This window comes from Parus major, chromosome Z (genome assembly GCF_001522545.3).
Source record: "Parus major isolate Abel chromosome Z, Parus_major1.1, whole genome shotgun sequence".
Taxonomy (NCBI): Eukaryota; Metazoa; Chordata; class Aves; order Passeriformes; family Paridae; genus Parus; species Parus major.
The window spans coordinates 43640411-43666782 of record NC_031799.1 but is presented as its reverse complement, the minus strand read 5'-3'; the positions used below and the strand labels follow the sequence as shown (position 1 = coordinate 43666782).

The 26372-nt window shown below is 41.1% G+C and overlaps 1 protein-coding gene across 7 annotated transcripts in view; it reads right to left on the bottom strand.

Annotated features, from left to right (window-relative positions):
* Positions 1 to 281: 281 nt before the first annotated feature.
* Positions 282 to 26372, bottom strand: part of NRG1 (neuregulin 1) — a 288586-nt gene continuing 262495 nt past the window's right edge. For 3 of the 7 annotated variants that reach the window (XM_015615061.2, XM_019005334.2, XM_015615053.3), the window contains 7 exons: positions 26156 to 26214; positions 20262 to 20285; positions 15695 to 15797; positions 11943 to 12069; positions 11298 to 11428; positions 10585 to 10788; positions 282 to 6595 (listed from right to left, as the gene is read on the bottom strand). In XM_015615061.2, the coding sequence (XP_015470547.1) occupies positions 5944 to 6595; positions 10585 to 10788; positions 11298 to 11428; positions 11943 to 12069; positions 15695 to 15797; positions 20262 to 20285; positions 26156 to 26214 (1300 nt within the window). In that variant the 3' untranslated portion in view covers positions 282 to 5943. The remainder of the gene's footprint in view (positions 6596 to 10584; positions 10789 to 11297; positions 11429 to 11942; positions 12070 to 15694; positions 15798 to 20261; positions 20286 to 26155; positions 26215 to 26372) is intronic. The other 4 variants (XM_015615056.3, XM_015615057.3, XM_015615059.3 and 1 more) reach the window with 4 other exon arrangements.

The following is a 26372-nucleotide window of genomic DNA, read 5'->3' as shown; positions in this document are numbered from 1 at the left end:
TTACCAGTCATTCCCTCCCTCCCTCCCTCCCTCCCTCCCTCCCTCCCTCCCTCCCTCCCTCCCTCCCTCCCTCTATTCTTCCATCCCTTCATTCTTCTATCCTTCCATTTCTCCATCCATTCTCGGTTTGGCATCTCATTCTGCACCAATAGGTAGGCCTGGGAGCACTAGCCCTGGGAACAAATGGATGTGAAACACATCCAAAACATCTTTATTGCATTCCTCTCTCCTCTGCTCATGCCTAGCTTTCCTCCTCTTGTTTAATGCTCATTAACAGCAAATGACTTTACATATTTTTATCATGTAAGCACAGCCAGATCGGATATCTGCCCTTCTCTCCAAGTGTGGCAGATAGTTGGAGAAGGTAAGAGCAGCAGTAGTATACACAATATTTCCAATTTATACAATCTCCACATGTTTTCAGTTCAGTTATTTCCCACATCTGATGAGGTTTTCATGGATTTACTAATCCTTATTGGATTAATGCCCAAGATCTGGCCCCCACCATGGGGTGGTTTCCAAAACATGGAAAGATTTACTATCCACAGTCTCTTGCAGCAAGTAATTCTCCAAGTTCCCTACCCCTTACATGAAGAGCTACATCTTTCTGGGAATACGGTGCCCAGTAGTTTGGATTGATAACTCCATTTCTTTTATTCGAAGAAGTACTAAACATCCAGTCCTTTCTTACCTTCTGCAAGATAAATATGTTTCAACAGACATTTAATATCTTCTCTCTGCTGTCCTTTCTTTCAGAATAATGATATTCAGCCTACCCAGTGCTCCCCAGACCTCATGGCATCCAGATTCACCCAAGTTGCCCTTAAACCCTTTCCCATTATACTATTTCTATCCTGAGACAAGAAGACCAGGACCACTCATTGTATTTACAACCTGCACAAATCATGAATTTATATAGTGACATGGTGGTGCCATCTAAGAGTTCCTGGTATCTGCTTTGCTTTATTGACTGTTGCTGAGCAGTGAGGTGACATTTTTGTAGAGCAGCCTCCCACAGTCCCAAGACTGTGTCATTTCTGCCCCCCAACTCCTCCCCTTCCCCAAACCCCATCCATCTTAAGTAGTAATGGTCAGGGTAGAGCTAATTATTCTAACTTAAGAAACTAAAATTGTATGTAGGAGCAAGAGTGTCTGCCAGAGACCCCCATAGAGATGAGTCAGAAATCTCAAGGAACAGTGGTCCACAACAACAGAACAAGACCTTTACAACAATGTTTGGGTACAGAAAGATGGTAGCTGGTGACCTGACACAGTCTGCTGAGCAGCTGGGCCAGGACCACACATAAACAATTTAATCCAGCACCTCTTTTACTGAAAATGAAAAACAAAACCTTAATAAATCAACAATTACTTATTGCTGTATTTGGGGTAATAAATTCTTTAGTTTATCAGTAGCTTGTGGCTTCCATAGCATGTTCTTTGAACAGTTTGCCTTTCAGTTACATCCCCTTTCTCTCCTGAACAATAAATTAGCATTCATTTTTTTTTTTAAAGGAAAAGAGGGGAAAAAGAGGATATATTACAATTTTTTCAAAGCAAAAGGAAAAATGCAACATCTTTTTGACATATATCTTAAAATAATATGAAGATAACATTCTCTGCGTGTTAGATGCCTATGCATAAATAATAAAGGACGTTATGTTATTTACAGTGTTACACAATAAACTAAGAGCGTCTCATTTAACACAATATCCATAAAGACAGTAAATAATGAAAACATCCACGTATGTACAAGACATATTTACAGTAGAATAGAGAATTACAAATGATGATAATTGGCCATGTTCTTTGTCTGCCCTTCTCTGCAGCATTTCATAGGTGCTTTTTTTGTTTCTTACTAGAAGTAAGTCCCAGGTGATGGTAAGTAGCCACACTGCAGGGCCAAGAAGTGCTCAACAGGCTAAGAGGTGTGTCCTTTGAGGAGACACCAGTTTGCTATCCTGGATACTCAGGAAACTGCTTGCAATGTGTGTGAGAGAAGCAGGGAGATGCAGCATTGTTGTTTTGGACTACTGGAAAGAAGGAGCTTCCCTTTCCTGTTCCCTGATAAAGGCAGTGATTGATCTCTTAAACCTGGGTGTGTTGGGGTGGCTCAAGTGAGGAAGGGAATAACTGGGCCAAAAGGCAGGAGTAGACTTTTCTCTGTAACATGAGAACTTCTATGGAGCTGTAATGATTTACACCCTGTAAATAGGCAGCCTGTACCAGGTTGTGCACAACATAATCTAGTTATACACTCTTGAAAGAAGCCTTTTATCTTGGAAAAATTCCTGCATATAAACACATACACAGGAAAAACTCATGGCTCAATTTAAATGACATGGAAATAAACCAGGAGAATCTTAACTCTGCCACCACTGGAATATTTCTCCCCCTCTTCTAAATATGTTTCTTCTTGCCATGACTTTCAGCCAAAGAACTGGCAAGCATCACACAGTGATGGCTCAAGGGTGTTGGGACTGCCTAGCTCAAAGGTCTGGGTAATGAAGCAAATATCCCCAACAGGGGAGCTGGCCTTTTCCATAGGCACTTGCTGGCTCTGCTCCATGCTGCTTCAGCCTCCAGCCCCTTGGCCAGCAGGAACTGGCTGCAGCCTGCCAGCAGCACCTGTGGCCAGGCAGACTCACTAGCTTCTGGGTGTGGACCTGACTGATGTGAAACACCCTCACAGTGTGATAAACACAAGTTGAGAGGTGGTGGTCTGTGTCCTCCTCCCACTTCTGTGCATGCCAAGCCAGGGCAATTCCCGAATTCATCATTGCATGAATTGTGCTGTAAGGCTGGGTTCTTCACAAAGATCTAAGGGCTTAGGCAGCCATATCCCCAATTGTATTTTCTTGTTCTTAGGTCCATGTGAAGTCTCCAGCCTAATTTCATGCTTGCCCTATAACATACTGTGCATGTTCCGAGGGGGAGGAATAGCAGGAACTGCACAGCAATGTGACTTTGAGGCACTGCAACAGAAGAGGTATGACATTTTTCCCTAGACCTATACTAAATAAATCTCACATGTACAGCTCCCAAATATGGAATTGCTCCTTCATTTTTTACGTCCCTCCATAATAAGAGTGTTGGTAGTCAAATAATCTACTCAATGTCAGCGGATGTTCCCTTTCCATCCTGATTAATCTGTCTGGGCTGTTATAGATACTTCAACGAGAGCTGGCCTTGTGGTTGATATATACTGGAGGAATTTACAAAAACCTGTGTTATAATCTCTATTCTGCCACTAAGATGGGTGATTTTGGGGCAAATCTCTTGTTTCTCTGCCATACTTTTTCTGTTTTATCTGTCCTGCAAGGCCTTTGCAGTGTCAGAGGCCTTCCTGAAAGGAGAGATGTTCAAGTGCCCACAGAAACTCAACAATGAAAATCTTTTGGAAACTTGTTGCCTTCATTAGGAAAGCCCAACTGGCCCTTTGTACTACTGAGTTGCAGAGTTACTGGAGAGATGGATATTCTGCTGCATGGGACTGCAGATAAAAAGGCATGACTAAAGGGATGAAAATGAGAGTATGATGTCTAGAATTTGTAGAGAGCTTTTGTTTCTGTCTGCAAAGGCAAAGTGTGTTCAAGTACATGCCAACTAGGGAAAAATGGCAAAGGGGACTTAAGTCCAGACAACATGTATTTGCCATCTCCCATTGATTTCTCGAATCAGCAGTGCCATTTCAGCCACAACATAGCCTAAAGCTGTGCTAGTTTCCTAGCCTTTTGTCCACTAACATCCTAGTGGACAACTTTTCTTTCCTATACTAAGGTATTTTTGTTCATTTTCTGCTGAATCTGGTGTTCAGGTAGACTCACCTGTGTTCTTGCTAATGTGTTATGGTTATTTATATAGTGAGGAACTCACTGATTCTTGTCATCCTGGCAAAGAGCTTTTTTTGCTATACTTTGCTTCCAGGTCTCAAATCAATAGGACAACTTGTTCAGCAAAACTCTAAGGCACATGCTTAACTTTTTGCATGTGCTGGAGGTGTCAATGAGAGTCTAGCACATGCTGAAGGTAACTTTTGCTAGGATTAGCATAAGCATATGCTTGAACAATTTACTGAGTTGGGACTTTTGTTCCTCAGGTTTGCATCTCACAAATTTTCCTTGATGTATTTCTCTTCATTTAACTAGGACCAGAATGTGGCCCAAAGGATGAGTGTAGTTTGGCTGAAATTCTTTTTCTCTTGACAGGGCTCTTATTTAGAGCTCAGTAATACCTGTAAAACATATGTTCTCATTTTCAGAATCCCCAGAGTCTAGGAAAAACATTTGTTTTCCACATCAATCCTGAGTCAATGCTGTGCCAACTGAACACACAACAAAAAATCAAAAGTATAGAAGAGGCAGAGTGACCCTGACTAAACTGATAGGAATTCAGTGCAAAAGAGGCCATTTGCTTCTGTCTGGATGGATGCATCTGCTCCAGCACTGACAGCATCTTTGTTCATTACCAGTCAGTGACTTCAAGGCTGCCACTGGCTATATAAACACTGGTATCAAATAGTCACACATGGGCTGTAACCCACATGGTGTGATTGCCTTCATAAATGGGCTCTGCATCAGTCTTGCCTCTCTCAACCCAAGTAATGGAGTCTATAAAGTTGAGTGGAAATAAGCTCCATACATCTGCTTTGTCCTTCCTATGTGCCTATACTTTTTAACCATCCAGCAAATCAAGTTCTCCTCTGAAAGGCCTTTCTGTGTCCAAGAGTAAGCCTTACTCCAACAGCAATTCTAACAAGGTATTGCCAGAAGCTTGTCAGGATTCTTTCTGAGGAAGAGAAAAAGGGGAAGAAAACTGAGGAGAAACAATAGAATAAATCATGTATTGGAAATCAACATTAAGAAATAGAGGTGAAAACTGATTGCACTTTTATTAGTGGCATTTGTTTTCCAGCTAGATCTCTTCCTTGCTTGATTACAGATATCTATTATATTTGCCCCATTAACATAAACTAATATAAATGTTTTCTTTTTTTTTTTTTCTTTTTTTTTTTCTTTTTTTTTGTTTTCGTTTTTGTTTAAATAGAGTATTGGGTTCAAAGCCTCAGCTAACTTAAACCCATTTCCTAAGGGATAACTAGAACAATTAATATCTGGAAAATAATGAAATGGCAGCTCCTAGTGATTACAAGCTGACCTCTGATTAATAATATATTTGGTTTAAAATCACAGTATTACTTTCTTTCTATAAGTAACATTATTTAATGCAGGTTGGCTTTTTTTTTGTTTGTTTGTATGTTTTTTGTTATCCTGCTGTAATTAATAGTAGCATGCTGTTGGATCTACTATTATCCCAGTGCTCAAAGAAGCAAACCTTTTGGCTGGCAGAGAGCAGACAAAACTCATCTCATATACGGAAAGCAAATAAAAGTTCTCATATAAGAAACTTTTTTTTTTTTAGCTTTTTTAATATTTTTTAATTTTTTTTTTTTTTCTTTCTGACTCTGTGTGTGTGTATATGTGTGTTTTTCTGGCAGAGTAGGGTGGGAGTGCCATTACAGGGCTTTCTGATTTGGAGACTCTACAGCAAGCGACCAGAGGGACTTCTGCAATTCTTGCAAATCATACATCCAGTCATTATAATGCAGTGCACAAAAAAGCTCGGACAACTGAGGGCTAAAAGGTTTCGCAAAATACTATGGGACAGCCATCATTGTAACTGTACAAAACTTGCTCTCAACTTAACATAACATAAAGGCACCATTGATATCTTTCCCCATTTTTGAAATACTGTAAAAAATTGCTACATATGGCACATAACACATTTGTACATACGTATATTTAATTTATAAAAGTTTTTTTTTTTTCCCTCCTGTTTTCTATCAGCGGAATTGCTAAAATAAAATAAATCGTTTAATTTAAAGGTGGAATACTTCATTATATAAAATAAAGTTTTACATGTGAATCTATGTGTTTTTATGTTTTATACAGCAATAGGGTCTTGGTTAGCTATCACACTGGACAACCTTGCTTGCAACTCTTCTGGTGTGGAGAAGCGATTTGCCGGGTTAGTCCTGGTTTCAGGCAGCCGGAAGGCAGTGGCTGGCTCCAGACTGGTCGCCCCGGGGTTCGGTATGCTCAGGAATGGTGTATCCTCGCCTATTCTTTCATCTTCGGTTTCGGTCTCAGAGCTGCTGCTCTCAGAGCTTGTGTCAGAGTCCACTTCCACCCTGCTGGAAATGTGGCTATTGGGCTTTGTTCTTTTGACCCTCCGGCTGTTGGTGAGTTTCTTTGGAGGCTCCTGTGCTGGTTCATACTCCTGCGTGGTCTCATACTCCTCATCCTCCACGATCCGCAGAGGACTTGGTGGCAGGCTGTTGCTCTCATGGGTGGCATTGTGGTGAAAGGAGTTGAATTGCTGAAGGTGGTGGTCATACTTCTCATGCAGCTGCAGCGGAGTCACCAGGAGCAGGGGTCTCTCCTCTTCTATGAAGGGACTCACCGCCACTGAAGGGATGGAGACGGTCAAGCTGGAAGCCGGTGGTGACATTGTGGAGGGGCGGGACTTGGGAGAAGTTGGAGTGTGAAAATCAACGGGTGACATGCGAGCTGGTGTGGTCATAGCTGAGACATACCTGAAGAAAAGAGATGGGGAAAGGTTGCGAGCCCAGGAGCAGTAGTGACCTGTGAACACAGCAGCTCATGTAGACTGGGAGAGAAATGGCAGGGATCCCTTAAGATCCCCAGCATCCTCACAGAGGGCTACTAAGGAACCTTTCCTGTTCCTATTAATCCTATAAACTGCTGACTTCTGGGACTCTGGGCAAAAACATTTGAAAGCAGGAGGAGCGCAGCAAAACTCCCAGATCCCAGCCATAGAGATGCTGTAAATTTTTTGCCAGAATAACTTTCTGGAATGAATCCAGGAATGGGATTCAGAGACAGACAGGCTGCCAGAAACAAAATGCATTTGCAAGTATTTTCTCAAAAGGAAAACAGCTGCTGCACTTCTGGAAGGATTTGACCAGAATCTGGGGTACATGCAAACAGACAGGGGGAAAGAAAGGAAGGGAACTGAAGGACAGTCCTCTTGGGGCTTCACCCTCTTCTGGCAACCAAACTGTCTTGGCTAGGGAGGAAAGTAATGTTTGGATAAAATATAGAGCCAGATTCTGCTAATTTTAATCACCAAGGGTAGTCAGAGAAGCATTTGTAGCACCATCCCAGCAGATTTGTCCTGCTCCATTCCTTGGGTGCTAGTTACTCTGGCTGGTAGATCTATCTGCAAAGAAGCAGAGAGTATCACTTGTCCTCATATGGGAACAAATGCTGAAAGACAGGATTATCTGGCCTAGTGCCCATGATTTCTCTGCAAAATTTGTCCCTGTTCCTGTGGGAAGGGTAGTGGTCAGAAGTGATTTCTGAAAATGAAGCTCAGGTGCCATTACAGGGTTTGTCCCAAAGAAACAGAACAAAAAACATGAAGCTCTCAACTAGTTTTAATCAGTAGACATGCTATGAGGTCATGTGGATTCATGCCAGGTGAGGATCTGCCTAAAACCACTTGATCAAAAGCATGGTGCCCAGCATGACACTTTGCATGGTCTGGCTTTGCTTTTATTCTTATCCTAAATTCACCTGCCTGAATTTCATCTGTGTCTAAAGTTAAAATAATTCTAAGCTTCATCACAGGCCCATTGAGAAAAGCTATATGGCTATGATTGATGTAGTTGTTTAGTTTTCCACTAGTGGCTTATTTACCTGAGCCTAAAATTATCAAAATAATCCTGAATCCAGCTTTCTTTTCCAATCTATGACTCAGTTGCATATGTTACACTTGATAAAAATGGAGTTACGGGAAAAAGGAGAAAATGGGACAGATTCTGGATAGACATGCAGTAGCATAAATTGATTTCACTAGAGGCGCATTGATTGCACATTGATTTACATGAACTGAGGAGCAAGAGAAAGGAAAAATACAAACCTGGAGTTATGCATGGGAATTAATCAAGTTGGTTGAGCAAAGGGCAATGAATAGGTCTGTGCATTGGATGAATTAAGTAATTTTTCCTCCTCCCATAAGTGAGCTTTTAAACCCTTTCACATTTTTAATAGGCATTGTCTGAAAAACCAAGGCCTTTCTACTTTCCCAGCTGGTCCACTGTCAGATATACATCTTTATGGCACACTGGATTTTAGCTAAACTGGTTCTGTTAACGCACTGAGTTGGTTAAATGTGTTCAATGTACTGTGCAGGCTTCCAGCAGTGTCAAGTTACTCATACTGGAGTGTTGTGCATTCACACATTTCTGGTCTGCTCACCCACACCCTAACAGGGCAGTGCTAACTAGCTGCTGTCTGCAATCTGAGGCTAAGAGCTGAACTCGTGCAGCTCTAGCCCACCCTGAAAGAAAGGTTAAAAGCTGATTGATTTATCCAGCTTCATGGCCAACAATGCTGGCTCAGTGAAAGGGGATCAGAGCGTACCCATGGCCATCCAGCACACATTAACTAGTTATACGCTGCCAGCTTCATTATATAGTCCAGCCTTTTGTGCAGAGACAGTGTTTTTTGATCTTCTCTCCTGTAAGACAGCTAAGGACATCCAAGATAAAACTGCTTGTGTCCTCTGCTTGTGCACACAGGTGGCAGGGCATGGGATCCAGCAAATGGATGAGGTAACGCAAAAGAACCCCTTGTAATGTCTGTTCAATTTAATTTGAAAATTGAGGGAGTACAGCCTTGGTCTAACAATTCACAGTACAGCAACATTTGATGGCTTCAGGAAGTAATTTGTCAGCTCCTACATTCCTTTATGTTTCTGAGTAATTTTTAGCTCCAAATAACTCTCACTTTCTCCCTTATGTACACACAAGGAACAACTGGCCATGTATTTCCTGCTTGCTAAAAATAGATGAGGCCTGCAATTAATGCCCAGGGAACTATCATCTCCGATGTTCCAAATTTGTGATTGCTTCAGGCACAGGCTAGGCTGTCAATGCCTGATGAATTATTACAGAAGTTTTGCTGCTTCTGACCTATAATACAACCTTCAAGAGACACAATAATTGATGAAATGCCTTCTTTCTTCTTAAAGAAACAAAAAGGAATATGCTCTCCCCTCTCCTCATCCCCTTCCCCCTCCCCCCCCAGTTAAATCTAAACAGTTTGTATTAGAATGATGCTTTGGGTGTCCCATGCAATGCAGGCAGACAGCAAGAATGGTCTTAATTTCTCACATGCAGATGCCCAAATATACTAAACTGTAATACTCACCATTGGCAGGCGTGTGGCTGTGCATCCTGCTCGGTTCCCAGGCAGGAGACAACATGGTATTTACTGTTACAGGTCCTGATCCAGCAAAGCACTTAAGCACATGCTGAGCTCTACCCATGTGAGTAATCTTGCTGATTTCAGTGGGCCTACTTGCACGATTAAAAGATAATCTTGTCAAAGTGCTCTGCTGGATTGGAGCCATGGCTGTTTATGTCATGTGAGCCACGTATCTTCAAATTAAATTCCATGGTAAATAACACATAATTTTTAATGAGAAGGCTAGTTTATTATCCTTAGTGGTACTACACTCAGGGTCCTTCCTCAGTGGACCCTCTTCCTGCTGCTTAGCAGTTGTTGGTGTGGCAGAGGGAGTACAGCAGAAATGGTGTTTGCTGTACTTGCACAATCATTTTTCTGAAAGCCACGATTTGTCTCCTACACAACTCATACTCCTTGGGGATTGCCTGGTTGCATTTCTGGCATCATGGACACTCCACAAGGCCAAATTCCTTGTGATTTAGGAGTGCTCAGATAACTGGTCCATAACATTTTGTTTTCCTTTTCTTCTGCCTAGGATTCCTGGGAGAAAAGCTCTTTTTAAATGTCTTGCTTCTTTTCAATCTTTCTTTTGCTATTCTGGGGCCATCTTGAAGTAGAATTCTAGCCTGTGAAGGATTTTTTCAGTAGAAGTTTTTTGGCAACTGATGTACTTCTAGGCAGATCTCAGGAACTGATGAACCAGCCTTTTCAGAGAAAAAATTACGTGGTTGGAAAACTCCTGGCCAGCTTTATTTATAAATGTTCCTCATTTAATAATGGCCTGAGTCCCTCTGGCTTGCACTTTGTGTTCCTTGCTTTTATTAATAAAGGGTTAAGGGGAGTTTTTAAAGGGTTGAGGAGCTGGAATATTCCAGAAGTTAGGTGGCGGCATAATTTATGTACTTCTTAGGAGTCCTTAGTGCCCTCCTCCTGTGGACCAATACATTACTTTCTCCCAAAAATCTCTCATTTTTCTCACTTACATCTTCTAAGAAATTGGTAATTAGGCAAAGTTCTGTTTATAGTTTACAATGGAAATTTCTGACTAATTACTCCAATGGAGCTTTTCCAAGTGTGAACTGCTGGCTAATAGGACTAAATCCAGCAGATGCTGGGATGGGAAAAAGGGAAGAAATGCTTTTGGTGGACTTTAAACTACTACTAAGCTCTCCACCTTTATGAATAAGGAGATGCATGCCCTACGTGAACACTTGCACTGTTGCATTTTCTCCTGTGCTCCCAAGCTTTGAAACCATCTGGGAAAACACCAGGTCTTGCCACCTGAAAGCAATGAGGTGGTGTGTCCTACCTTTCACTGTGAGGAGAGTCTCGGTAGGAATCGGGGGTCTCTCTCGCATGCCGGAGGAAGCTGTTGCCTTCTCGTGGCCCGCCGATGCCGTTGAGACGGCCGCGGGGCCCTGCTGGGCTGGCGTGCCTGCTGTTCTCCATGGAGGAGCTGATGAGCACCGAGTGGCTTTCAGAGAGGATGCTTTCAGTGTGGCCATTACTCCAGCTGGAGAGCAGCAACCAGGAAAAGAGAAAGGGAGAGAGTGAGAGTGGGCTTTGGTGGCAAATGTGTATGAGCAGAAGTTTAACCAGGGAAAAGAGGGGCTCTGTCGCCACTCAGGATCTGCTGCATAACCTTGGGGTTGCTAACTGGAGCTTCAGAGTTTAGCATATTGTACGAATCCACAGGCATCAAGGTGATTTTGCATGTATGGATAAAAGGCGAGGGAAGGAGGAGGAGTTCCAGTCATCAGAACTGTCACTGATTTAGCAATTTGCATATGCTAAAATTCACGGTGACTCTACTGGAATGCCACCTGGATAATAAAGGTCTTTGTAAATTCCTGAGAAGATAATTAGTTGGGTGATATGACATCAAATATTGTTAGTCTTAAAATGAAAACACTATGAAGAGAGCACAGATCTTCCCTGGTTTGTTGTTTTATACTTCTTTTTGGTGTTGCAACAGCAACAGATCAGATACTACAGCTGCTATTTGCTTTCCCCATCCAGTACCTGTGGCTAGGTGTCTGGGTGACCGTCACAGAGTGATGCGTTGTTGAGGTGTAATGGCTTGTAGAAAACGAGGTCTCTGTTTCTCGCTCGATGACGTGCTCACTGGAGATTACATTTTTCGAAACGTACTGCTGAAAAAACCCAGAAAAACCTCAGGTTTACAAACTGTAATTCACAGCACATTTGTAGACATAATTCCCAATCCCTCTTTCCCAGATTTCAGCCTTTTATATGTGTCAAAGTACAAATTTTGTCACTTAAATATATGTAGAAACCATACTGACACACTTGAGTACGTTCATGTAGACCTCTGTGTACATAGCCCATCTAGACTCAAAATAGGAGGAGACAAATGAGGAAAGTAGTAAAGGTCTGCATCCCAATCAAGCTATAAAAATGTATTTAACAAGGGAATGGGAAGTCCCAATAGACAGACATGTGGAAAAGCAACCTTCCATTACCATCAGATACACCAAAAATACTATTCTCTGATGGAGAAGATGGCAGCAGTCTGCGATAGCAATTTTTTCTGTGTGGAGAAAGCCAAGAGAAATCAGTCACCAGCCTGTAGCAGTTTAAAATCTGTGGGGTGAGCTTTCCTGTGGCACTGGCAGCCTAGGCTGAAGCACGTGCAGTGAAACCTACATTCACGAGCTGGACGTTATCCGGCGGTGGGTTGGGGTGGTGTGGCCCATTGGCCATGTTCATCACGTTGTTCCTTTCCGAGCGCAGGCTCTGCCGAAGCCGGTCGTGCAACTTTTTCCTCTGCTTCCTGTGCACGAAACATGGAAACAATTTTAACAGACAAAAGGAAAGCAGATGCACCTTTCAGCACATTGATGTTGGTGATAATAATATAGCATCACTTTTTTTTACCAGTGTTTTCTCCACTGCTGCTAGACCTTAGAGTAACTCCGAAAACCACAGGTCTAATTGCAGCTGGAGCTGTGGGGACCTGCATAGGGGGAAAGATATTTGGGATCCCTTCCAGGAGTCAGCAGGACACAGGGGGACAGGAATAAGTGAGAGGAAAAGGGAAGCCTGTTCTAAGCAATGCTCTGTCTCTGGAGTAGCTCTTTTTTGCACTCAGAAGGGAGGGGGTGAGATTTTAACCCAGACACCTTGACACCCTCACATGGGCCAAGGCAAAGTTTCTGACAGCCCATTGAGTTATGCCTCTTTATTCACCACAGGGAGCCAAAGCGTCTGTGTCTCAGGGCTTGCTTGCAGACACTGGAACATGGTCTTTGTGATGTGGCAGTTAAGGATTTTTTTTGGTGGATTCATCCCCTGCCTCAACCGTGTACTTCAAATATAGGAGTGTCTTAAGAAGACTGCAGAGGAAGCCTTAGAAATCCAAAGTGAGAGTATATGGGATAGGCCTGAGCCTGCAGACTTTCTGGCAGCTCTGGAAGGTTTTGTTTAAGCAACATCTGATTTGCTCTGAAGCCTAATGATTACCAGGTGGATGCCATGGCTGCAAATGCATTTAGTAGAACTATCCATGTACTAATGACATGATCTCTGACTGACTTTGATGCTTCTACTGTTTCCTGTCCTTAGCTGCTGTTTCCCACTTACTAACAACGTATAAGTCCTAGGAGGAGTGGCTGTGGGAGCTGGGGCTGTTCAGCCTGGAGAAAAGGAGGCTCAGGGTTACCTCATCACTCTACAGCTGCCTGAAAAGAGGCTGTAACTAGGTGAGGGTCAGCCTCTTCTCCCAGGCAAGTATCAACAGGATAAAGAAGAAATGGCTCAAGCTGTGCCAGGAGAGGTTCAGGTTGGACATCAGGAGGAATTTCTTCATGTAAAGGGTTATTAAGCATTGGAATGGACTTCCCAGAGGAGTGGTGAAGTCACCCTTTTCGGGGGTGTTCAAGAAATGACTGGTCATGACACTTAGTGCCATGGTCTAGTTGATAAGATGGTGGTCAGTCAAAGGCTGGATCCAATCTCAAAGGTCTTTTCCAACCTAAATGATTCTGTGATTCTATAATCCTTCCAGCTCTCCTCAGAAGAACTTTTCAGAAGATCATTACAAAGTGTCAGCAGTAAAACTTACAGCATAGTAAAACCTGGCTATGCAAAACACACTAATTAAAACACCAAAATAAATAACCAGAGAAAGGGCTATTCAATTTCAGACTTAATTTATAAATATTACCCCATTTTCTCCCATTACACTGGAGAACTTCCACCATACTGTCACATAATCCAGGGCAGTGAAGGGAGGATGCAGGCTCAAACACACTCTGGAATGCATATGACTTTGGCTGTGGCAAAAACTAAAATACATACTAAGCCATATGCAGAAGTGCAGATAGTCATGGCAGGGTAGGACAGTGTAAGATAACTATTTTCAATCCTGTTTTGAACTCAAGGGGACTATTCCAAGCTTTGCAAAAAACAGAGGAGTGAGGGAGGGCAATAAATGTGTTGAAGCCCAATAGTCATGAAAGCTTAAAGACAATGGAAACATGACTTGACACACGGCATTTTACATATTTTCTCTGTGTGTATGTGGCTGGATAGTGGAAAATGCTTAACTTGTATCACATCACATGACTGGCCTAGGCAGATACCTCTGTCTTGGAAATGCTGCTGTCTCAGAAGGATACAATCTGTAGTTCATGTAGGCTTTATGCTTTGATGATAACCAGGCTTAGCTTCACGCTAAGATGATAACCTATCATCTTAGGACACATAAGCAGTTCAGGTATATAGAGAGCACTGTGTCAGGAGACATTTGAGCTACCCAAAGACCTGCTGGGCTCAGAAGCAGCACTCAAGCAAGGTTTTAACTTGATTTCACAGCTCCCCTTCATGAGGCTCTGGAGACCTTGGGAGCTGAGAACAATGGGAATTCCTTAATACAGTAGAGAAAGCGAGTCCTAGAGAAGGAGTTTGAGTTTGTCATCTACAGGACTGAAATCCTGGCACATGTAACCCAGGAATCCATCCCTAGAAAACTGCATTACTTCCCACCTTCAGTGACCAATGTATTTGAATTTGCATGCTTTGATCTGTGTTGTTTATCCTGTAGTAAAAGGACACTAACTAAAAAAAGAAATTACTCCACAAAACTGACATGAAAGAATAATGGGAAAGCTAGTGGGTACTTAAGAAGCTTGTATCTTCATGTAAATGATTTGCAAATAAAGTACCTCTGAATTAAGACTCAGTGACTGAAGATATTGCCTTGGCAATTTATCAGCAGTATTTCTTGCAAGGAGATCCACGAAATGAAAGCTATTACATTGGTTGTTCTCCTAACACCACTCCAAGATTTCTCCTTGTTTCTGAGTTTTCCGCTATTTAGAGAAAAGAGCATATGCAAATCACCTCACAGTCTGGCATTACTGCTGTGTTTGGAGGCTCATGCCCTGACATGGCATTCTCATCAACTGTTTTTGAAAACATTTAACTTTTGGTTCACAGTGATTGCTGATGTCTGGGGCAAAAAACCCCTGATGGATTCTGCAGAAAACCATACTTCAGGATCCTGACTATGTTTGTTGAAATACATGGGGATGTGATTTCTAAAAGCACTAATTGATCTGATTTTTTTTTGTGACTGTTTCAGTTGTTCCCTACTGACCACTGTGGGAGCAGTTGTGTGTATGTGTTTGGATTCTAACTGAGAGGAACAAATGATCTCTCTCCTCCCCCACTTTTAACACATCCATTATTGGTGGGGCTTACAGCAAAAACCAACAGTCCAACTGCCAATCAGGCCCTGAAACAGTAAATCAGGTTTATACAAGTGTGGAATATTTATGATAAGGGTTTTCTGTGTTTTGGTGGGGAGATTTATATGGACAGCCAGAAGTTTTGGCAGCAGCAATTCTGCTGATGGTCTGTGTAATTTATAGTCCAGAGTGCCTCATGCATGTTTGAGAGTCACCCCCAGTAATTTAGAGACTCACAGAATGTCCACTTTTGCATTGAGAGCACTTTTGTGTCCAATTTTTTGGCCTTTGCTGTATAGTAACTTTTAGCATCATTAATTGTGACTCAAGTACAAACAAATCAGGCTTATATATAAAAATTACTGCTGGAAAGCATCATGATTCCAGTGTTGGAGTTTGTTCATTTTCAGCTGAGGAAAACAGCTGAAATGGGTGATAGAAAAGAAAGCAAACAAAAAGAAGACAAAAATTTGCAAATTACATTTGAAGATTGAGAAACCTTTCAGATGCCTTTCTTAATTTTGCACTGCTGGTGGACATGGAGACCCACATTCATCTGGCTTGAACCAGAATACCCTGGTCACAAGCTTGTCTCTTAAGCTCACCTCTAGAGAAACCCAGATACAACCTTAGGCCCAGAAAAGCTATAGTCAACTGGGAAGGCCCTGACCAAAAACCACAGGTACGAAATAGAAGAGAAAATTTTACTTGGTTTTGCAGTAGGCCACCACACACATGATGCCAACTACTAGAAGAGCAATGCAAATGCCAGTTATGGTCAGCACCCGTTTCTGGTACAGTTCCTCAGCTTCTAGAAAGGGACAAAAACAGAGAAAGTCATAACATGGAGGGTGGCTAGGCAAGGAACACACACTCAACAGCTGTCATGCTACAAACCACTGCACAGATGCACACAGCCACACCGAGACACAGCCACCACACTTCAGGCAGACTCATTATTGACTGCGAGGAGAACAGGACTAGACCACAATACTGGGTGATGAGAACAATTATCACAATACTGGGGATGAGAACAATTACAGAATTACAGTCAAAAGTCAACTTTTTTTTTTTTTTTTAAGGCAAGAAGAATAATATCTAAGAAACAACTTCACAGTTGACAAACAGAGCATTTGCTGGAAATAAAAATGCAGTGTGGTAAGGTAATAACATGAATTTGCAAATGCTTTGGAGGTTTTGCAAAGACAGCTGGAATGAAAGACATTTTTACAGGTATTACTAGAATTTTTTTTTTTTTAAAATTTTTTAATTTTCTTTTTTGGATTGTTTTCATATCCAATATCCCTCTGGTCCCATGTAAATTTATCTCTCAGCTGTCTTTACAGGAGAAATTTCAAAATACTCTTCTACATTTGAGATATGAGCTTGGCTTGTAATTATATCACCAATGGAAATGAAGACAGGTTTTGAGCTCTGGTCATAAAGTTCAGACTCCAGTGCTCCTCCTAAAGCACAGCAATATCAACAATCAGCAGTGCTTTGTGTGAGAGAAATGTGGAGTTTCAACTTGTATCCCTTTGTGACCAACAAAGGAACTTGTCTCTCTAGGGTGGCAGCTTGCTCAGTGATGACAACTTGTTACTGATCTCATTCATTGGAGATATTTCACTTTTATAAAGGTGTTAGTAGCATGTTTGGGCTAATGTTTGGGCTGGAGCTACTGATGCTTTCTAGCCTTGCTCAAGCTTGGCAGAGAGCATTGCTGAGTGCTCTGCTGGGGAAATGTTACGTAAGGAGCTCCGAAACAGAGGCGCATTCTGTGTTGACGCTTTACAGATGTGGATTTGTGTTCCTGCTGTTAGGACAAAAACGGATGTCTAGCTTTACTCAAGCCTTATTTTTGACCAAGCAGACAGACCAATAGTGATCTGCAATATCGACCACAGTCAGAATACTAGCAGGTGATTAAAAATAAATGAATGAATGGATGAATGAGAGCTTTGGGATAAAAGGTAAAGCCAGCATTATTCCTGCTCAAAGGGGCTTACGTCTGACTGGTACAAAGGTGCACAATGGTCTCTCACATGCGCCATATGTCTCTGTCGAAATGATCTGCTGTCATAAATGACACACCAGTTCAGGAGAAAATACTCCTTACTGAACAGGGAGCAGACTTCCCTACAATATTTTTCCTGAGCTTGTCTAGTTTTGCTTTAAAGTTGCTGTGGGCAAGTGGCAAATACTCCACACAACAAACCAAAAAGCAAAAATAAATCTTAATTTCTCTGATACAATGCACCACACCATGGAACAAGTTTGTCTTACAAGCCAAACCCACTGTAAATCAAACACCAGCAAACAGATCATGAGCACTGTCAGACAAAATTAATAGCACTAATTATTAACAAAGATGGGGGGAAGGGATAGAAGTGAGTGTGGTAAAACTAGGATGCTGTAAAAATGTATAAAAAGAAAAATAAATATAACTCAAAAAACAGAAAGTCAAAAAAGAGAAGGAAGAAAGGGCTGAAACTCCAACTGAACCAAACCATGACAAAGAAAAAGAGGAAGGTAAAATATAAGGAAAGACAGGAAAAAAGGGTAGAGAAGTCAACTACAGGCCTGGCACAGCATGCTTGGAACTGGAAAAAACAGAGAGAAGAAATGCTTGGGGAGAAAAAAAAGGTTGAAGCAGAGTGTGAAGGGATTTCTCATACAGCATAACTCCTCACCTAGGCTAGTTAGTGGCACTGGATGCCCTTCCCTTTTTTGCTCCTTCTGAAAGCGCTGATTAGTTAGCCATGGAAATGGTGTATTACGAGGATGTCACAGGAAACAGGAGAATTGTGCTAAGCAATTTAGGGGCTAATTTGAAATGCTTTGAATTATTATTATTTTTTCATTGTCATGCTGTCAGCTGTTAGCTTATGAAAGCAAAATGAATAATGATGTATCAACCTGTTTTTTTTGGAGGGCAAGGGAGAGGAAATAGTAGACTAGCAGTGGACACTCTGCTCAGTTTTTATACTGAAGGAAAAACTGCACTGACTCCAGGAGGTTTGCTTCTGGCTGACGCTGTTGCAAATGTGCTGGGCAGCTGACTGGTGATGACCTGACTGGGTTTGCCAGTTGCCTGAGGCTTGTTGCTTATATGTGGGGCTTTTCTGGGTGCTCACTCAGTGCAGGGGATGGGGGATGCAGAGAGGGAGCAGGGCTATGGGTGCAGCCCTGAGCAATGCTCCTAGCACCAGCGAGTCTGCTTGGACTACAGGTATTGATGGGCATGTGAAATTAAATTCCTGGAATCTGCTTTCATAGCCTTAGTTGCCTTTTGTGCCCTTAGAAATGAGGCCCTAAGGACAATGCAGCTTGACACGGTGTGCATGAACGGTGGTGCTGCCATGCCCTCCCTCGAACTCTGGGGGCAAGCTCTGCCTAGGAAAGCACATGCACCTGGGCATGTCATGCCAGCAAACCAGCAAGCTCTCACGTAAACCTGGCTGCGCTCCTGGCTAACAGGGGACAGCCGGGGCTAAATGGGGGGTGCCCTGGTGGTCTGCAGGGGCCAGTGTGGGTGACAGGGATGCTGACAGCTGGAACAGGACTGGGATTCTGGCCAAAACTCTGCAGATGGCATGGTACCTCAAAGACAAGCCTTGGACTCTCTGTTTAAGGCCAAGAAGAGTTTTGCAAAGAACTCTTGTGGGGCACTTCTGGTTGCACTACATCTTGCCCCGAAACAGCCTTCTCTCTCTGACCAGTGTTAAAGTTTATGGAGTCAGTTACTGACACCCAACTAAATAACACTGATGCTGACAGAACAATCTTGGAAAAAATGAAAAGCAGCCTTGCAGGAAAGTCTAAACTATTGTATGTGCAGTGAGAATTTAGGAAAGATGTTAGCCTGTTAAGTAGTGAAAATAATTTGAATCATTTTTTTACACTACAGAATGCTAGGCAAATCAAATCAGTGTAAGACTTAAGGTATTACATAGGCAGCCTTTCAAATATGCAATTAATTTCACATCACTCTAATTTATACACAACTGATGATATATGAGGTCTTAAATTTTTTCTGTTTTAAAGCTTTTCTTCTTACAGATCCCTTGAGATTTTTAAAAGAATTTAATTCCAAGAAGTTGATCTGCTGATGCAATTTCATATATAAAGCAAAATTTGCATGTTAGTTTTTTTAAAGGATTTTAATTTAACCCCTCATATGTTAATGTAGCTATATATCTTCCACTATAATCTAATATGTATTAGTGGGAATGAATGCTAACTTAGGATAATAATAAAAGCAAAAATAAGATGGGTTGTGAGTGATTTTTTAAATTTGGGCTTGTAATTGGTTTTCCACAGTTCACAGCTTAAGCTAATGACATTTTGTAGGGGCATTTTTAATAAAAACATGAACTAAAACTGCCTCACCATCTGTTTTTTTTTTTAAAAAAAATTATTTATCAATAATTATAGGATATCCCAAACTAAAATTGACCTGAATTTCAAGTTAGCCTGGTCAAGAAATGCATTATTTGTACTGCTGAATACAAATAGCTAGTCAGATAAGTACTGTCTATTAATGAATAAGATTTAAAAGATCTATTTCTATTATATTTAAAGCTGAAGTGTGAAGATGGTACCCACTGCCAATGTTCTTGTTGAGTTTAGTTTTAGAAATATTGAATATATTTGCTGATTTGAGAATCTAGACTCTAGCTGTAAACTTCTACTTAAATTCCTAAATAACTTTCAGTCCACTTCAAATTCACAGACCTGGAAAGAAATGCATATATGCATATCATTTACAGATATGTACTGATTTACATATGATGTGTAACCACCTAGATGTGTTTAGACATAAAACTTTACTTGAAAATCAGAGCTCAACACTGTAATTTTGCAGAATTTTAAGTGGCCATAACAGTTTTTCTCTTTTAATACACTAGTTAGACATTTTGCTTAACACTTAGAGTGTTTCCAAAACCTGGCAACCCGAGAAAAACTCACCAAAAGCAGATATCAAAACTTGTCAAAACTATACAGCAGAAAAAGGAATGTACACTACGTTCTGATCACTTCAGTAATTCCTAGAACTCCTTAAATCTGGAATATTCTATCAATATTATCATTTTAGTGAACTGATCTCCACTAACACTTTGACAAGGGTTGTTGTTATAGCTGTATGATCCCTTTTAAAGCATAATGAAATTGGTTAGGAATTGAAAAGGGGAAGTGGAGGGAAAAAAAATAAAAAGGGGTTTATCTCTCAGGGTCTAGAATCTGCAGGCTAAAAGGAATGATTGGTCCATACCCATAAATTCAATCCCAAGATGCTCTGCCAATGCAGAAAGTTGTCAAAAAAAAGAAAGAAAAAGGAAAAAGTTTCAGAAAAGAGCAATACACTGTACTTAAAAATAAATTACATATGAGAATTACAGCTATTCTGTGTCTTCACATGAAACAGGACAAAGGGTGCATGGTTATGTGGGCAGTTGCTCAAGTGCACCTTTCTTAGCTATGTGACTAGACCTTTTGCAAGGCCATACACAAAAATATGTATACATGGGGCATCTGAGCAGCCACAGTCCAGGGAATGCAGAAGGAACCATTAACCCTTAAAGATCTTACTGAGATGAGCAGAGCTGTGGCCTGAGAATACTATGGGCAATGGCTGATTGTTTTCACAGGGGAACATGACAGCAAAGGGATGCTTTACAAAGGGCAGCATGCCCCTGTAAATGGGTTGTGCATTGCTCTCCCTCCTGGCTGTGCTTCTGTACCCAGAATGCGTATCCCTGCTCTTGAAGGTTGTGACCTGGAGGTGGCTGGCACTGCTTACTCAGTAGTGGGAGTCCTCTGCTTTGCAAATTGACTGCAGCAGGCCTCCAGCTTCTGAGGAGCCAACCCTTTTTCCCTGACTTTGGACTGTGCTGCGTTGGCAGAACAACTTGCTGACCAGCTGGATGGATCCTGGGGTGCAGGGCCTGATCCCCTTACACAAATCACATGCCTAAATCAGCACTCCCAGGCCCCAGCACCTGTGGGTAAAGAGGAACACAATTTTTCCCCCAGCAGGTATCCTAGGAGACCCTTCCCAGGGGGCCAACACTACAGCCATGGTAGCTCTTGCATTTTCTTGTTCTTGTGTGCTGTGGAATTTAAATCCAATGGTAATTTTCATGGCAAATGGATTTTTTAATGTAGTTTGCACATACATGGGGAATGTAAATTCTTTGTTGCCAATAAGGAACATTTTAAGGGTTAAGTAAGTTGGAATCCATCCAGGTCTCTTCCTAAAGAGCCAGTATCACATGCCTACCTGACCTCTGCTAATGATATACATTAGTTGCATAGAAAGCTTGATTAAATCTTCAGTAAAATGAATGACATGCCCATGCATATATATTGCTGTAATTATGCTTGCTTATAGGTAAGACACCTAGTTTGAAGGTAATTTAATTTTAGGGAAGTCATTCATATCATGCAGTTTCTATTTCACATAATTCAATAGGAAGTTGGTATTTAAAATTGGAATAGATTCTGGCTGGAAGGCCTAACAAGAAAACATGCTGAAGAAACATGCACTGCTTATTCAAACTCAGATGTTATGTAGCTCTGATTTATCTACAGTATACCTAGTTATACTCCCTAAATCTGATAAGCAAAACATCCCAACACTTCTCCTTTTATAAACAGGTGATTATTTTTGATATTTTCCTACTTAGCCTGATATTTTTGCACACTTTTTACATGCGGTGTGTAATACACAAAATACGTGTTTGTGTATTCAAACATTGAATATTTGTCTCTAGGTGCCCTATGAATAAATAAAATTAATTATTGTTAACAACTCATCTTTCATTCTGGTTGTGACTGGGGGGAACATAACAGTCCTGCAGGAAAAAATGCTTAGGAAGCAATTTTTTTTCACCACAGTTATTTAAAACTACAACTTGTTGGGTATATCGTAGCCTGCTGAGATGCAGGGTCTATGGAACAAGAGGATGATGCTGGGAAATGTGGAAATGAATCCTCCAGATCTGCATGCTCTGTTTATGAGTGGTGTGCCACAGCTGCTGGGCACTCAAGGCTTTGGGGTGACTGCTGTATGGATTCAGGTGGGTAGCCTGGAGACATGGTGGTGCCAGTGAGGGGTGAGCACTACCTCAGGTTTTTGAAGAGAACTTGCACCTGGCAAACAAAGGACCCATTTGGATCAACTGCAACAGCAGAGAGATCCAGGAAGACTGATTTAAACTCTGAAACACCAAAATGTCATGTTTCTTTCCGTGGGTAATGAAAAGTGATAAAAAAATATAAATTCTTCTTCATGCAATTTCAATTGAAAACAAACTCAAATCTCCTAAACTATCACAGAGAAGACTCCCTATATGTCAGCCATTTCTATTTGAGGGACTAAAATACAGTCTCTTTGTGGCATTTAAACTCCACTTTGGATACAAAATCTGGTTCATTTCAATAGTACTCGGGTTGCAAAGTTGGTTTTGAACTTGATGTGTTAAGTCCTATGGCTCCTGTAAAAGTGACAATTGGTTCAAATCTCAGGAGCACAGAAAACTTGTTCTTTCATACTTGAAGCATCTTATCACTGCAATTTTAGCACTTAGTGAACATTAACCGAGCAGTTTATAGTGAAAACCTATAGTCTTTTTTAATGTTGAGGAAAAAATGGACAATGACATTTTTCAAATCTGCTTGTTCATTTAGGAATCTTGCACATAAAGATTCCTCAGCACATAAAGGTCTCAGCACATAAAGTGTACATGTACAATTTAGGGTGCTGAAAGTCTTTAGAAAATGAAAATTTCAGGTGAGATTGTCTACTACCTTCATACACATGTGACTACCTGAGAAAATGTAAAAAATCAGAAATGCTGAGGTAGTAGAATAGCTAAAGGCAGACTGATGAAGACCTGTAGTTTATATGAAAGGCTAAAAAATCAGACCATCACACAGTGACTGCAGTTTTGGTCACCCTTCTAGAATATCATAGCTTTTTTCCTGCCCCTGTTAATGCTTCAGCCAGGTTCACAGTGACAATAAGAGGCAAGGGCCATTATTACCTAAAAAGAAAATTCTTTTTGCCCCTCTTGGTACTGTCCCTCTTACTTATCAGGGATGGCAGAGCTGAAATGGACATTGTTTAAACTGGTGCCTCATGCTGAGGGACGGCATGGACCCTTTTCAGCTGGTGCCCAAGAAGGCCCAGAGCATGCCTCTGGCCAGTTCTAAATTCACAATTCATATAAAATTGTTAACTAGTGGAGTAAGCAAGTCCATTGGCCCTGTGGGTGGGGACCTTGGTCCATCTGAGGCATTTGAGAGGGCAAAGGGTTTACCTGTGATTAAACTCTAGATATGTTTCCTCAACCTTCTACTAATTCATGGCTTAATCACTGTTTCTTATTCCAGGGATCATTCTGCACAGTGTTTCTATAAGAGTTCTCATGCCTAACTAAAATTACCCTAAACTTTTAATGTTTACTCATTACTTTTGCTCTCCTCCATTTACCTTGATTCCTTGACTTCAGGGGAGTGAATGCATGAACATTCAGACAGAAAATGTATCTGTCTTGAACTGATGTATTTTCAAAACTATTTGTTGACTGCCTTCTGCTGTCTTTTGGACCAGTGGTGGATCATGAGCCTCAAAGACAAAGCAGTCACAAAAAAAAAATAAAATCCAGGGCAGCATGGCTGATAGCAGCTGTGACTGCTGTGCTCAAGGAAAGGACACTACCCCTGGTCTGCCAGCCAGGCTTCTGAGGTGAGACAAGTTAGCCTTGCACTCTGGTGGGACAGGGCATTTCCATACTGCCCAGTGGTGCCTTGCTCTGATCTGGCAAAAGGTCCTCAGCCCAGTAACTTCAGGACCCTCAAATACCAGCTCCAGGACAGATTTCTGAAGACAAATTTTCTTTATCATCTAAATTAAGATAGTAACAGCTCATCGGTAAGCACACTTGTCTTGGAACCCCACTGACTCCTTCTTTCCAAATAAAGAAAGACCTTTCTTAAAGCAAGTGAACTTGCATAGCTATGCAATGCAAGTATGTATGGTTCACACATACATTGTTTCCTAGTAGCACTCATACTGTTTAGCATCCCAATTTGCTCTGTACTTTGCAAAAGCTGCATCTACAGAACTAAGTTAGTCATCCACACACTTGGTGCAAAATATAAGCTTGGCTTTAAGCCCCAGATGCAACATTTGGCTTTAGAAAACTCTCATTCTAAGTTCTCTGTTAAATAGTATACTCTGGTCTGCTTTGGATATGATAATAAAAAGTCATATAAATGCTTCTTCATTGATTTTTTTCAGGTAAGTATAAACATCAGTGGACCCTTTCCAAATGTGTCATTTCAAGACCTTAAGCAGTATAAGAAATCAGAGGTTGCAGTGCTGGTGCAGGGCAGGCAGAAGTTCTAGTGTCTCATAGCCACTGGCTGGGGTTTCAGAGTGGCCTAAGGTAGGTAGTGGTGTGCCTTCCTGCCTCTGATTTCAAAAGAGGAAGCACTTTACCAACTTAAGTACTAATAACTGAATGTAACTCTTGCAGCAAGGCGAGGGCATTGTGCCTTTTCCATGGAGGCAACTTCAGAAAAATCTCAACCTGGTGTCATTAAAAATCCCAACCATGGTTAGGAAACTGAAAGACAAAGGAAGAAAAACCCACCTAAACATTTTTTTTTTCTCCTAGGTTCAAAAAAAAAATTATAATCAACACACAATTCTTCTATAGTTTTCAGAGAAAATACAGCAGCAAACAATGGATCTTATATTTTTCACACTACCTCCCTTTAAATTACTATTCTAAGATCAGAAAATCTTAACTGCACTTTTCAACACAATCGACAGAAAAGGCCACTTAAATCTAACATTTGGTAAACAAATACTGTAACAGCATAAACATTTTTAAAGCCATCATTACCAGAGGCATTTAAGTATAACTCACACTAATAAAGCTTCTAAAACACCCAAGTGCTGGAAGGTCCAGTCCCCAGTCAGCACTCTTGGGATTCATGTGGGTAGCTTCCATGAAGGAAAGTATGAATTATGTATGGATGTTTTTTATCCATCATTGTAAGAGAAAACCTCTGTGCATCTCTGCAGGGTCCAAAATGTCCAGCATATACTCACAGCTTTCTGTCCTATATACCAACTGAAATTAAATTAAACTGGTCTATAGTCTTTCTGTGCTGGCATCAAAAAACCAGTTTCTACAATACTGTTTTTAGATCACAGTACATTCTGATGCCAGGAACAGTTGAATGTAAGTAGTAAGCATGCATATAAATTTACGATCTAAGTGATTTTCTTGTGTGTTACCTTTGACTTTGCCATAGCCAATGAGAGAAAACAAATACATAGTGTATCTTCTGCTACAACCTTGTCAAGTTATAATAATTAGCCAATTCTCCATGGGAAACCTTATGGGATGTGACTGCAGTGCTGATTCTAGCAGTCTGCGTATGTGCATGTTTGATACTTTCATTTGGCCAATTAATCTTTGATCTGCTGCTCACAATATACCCAAAACATGTTAGACCCCATTATTAAAGTTATCTGTCCCCCTTTTCTTTTTCTTTTTCTTTTTCTTTTTCTTTTTCTTTTTCTTTTTCTTTTTCTTTTTCTTTCCACTGAAGCTTGGACAAAGAGGAGGAAGAACATTTTGCTCCTGTTTGGCACCTGCCCTTTAGAAACAATGTAAGCACTTCAATGACCTTTAACCTCTAGTTCCAAATGCAAATCTCATATATAAGTCAAGGACTCGCTACCCACCCTTTGGCTGATGGAGTGCTGGCCTGTTATGCCTTATAAGCTTTTTGTGACAAATAAAATGGGAGACTTTCAAAATGTCATTTGTGTACTTTTTCTGCTTGATGTCAGCAGGGAGTCCATATCACACATTCAGAGTTAATTTCACAGCATTCCTAAGTCTTGCATTTCCCCATACCCTCAATGCCAAACAATCTCAGGATTGCTTTCTGTTATAATTCGCAACTGCTTTTTGTTATAATTTTCATGCAACAGGCAGAGACAATCAATATTAGGCCTTAGGCAACAAATCTAGTTACAGATTAAAAAAAAAAATAAAATTGGAGGAAAGAGGCAGCGACAAGAAAGCAGCACCAACTGAGCATGCTTCTACTGCGGCACAGACAGAAAAGTAGTGGACGTACTGTAGAAGCTGGCCATTACGTAGTTTTGGCAGCGATCACCAGTAAATTCATTTGGGCACCTGAGAGGAAAAACAAACAAAAAAAATGGTAGAGAAAAAAACAGAGAAAAGAGAAGAGGTGAATATATGCTAAGAAAGAAGCTCCTTCAGTGTGAACTGATATGACTTGGTGAGTTCACTTTCAGAAACTGAATCTCGGTTTAGCGTGTCAAAATAGC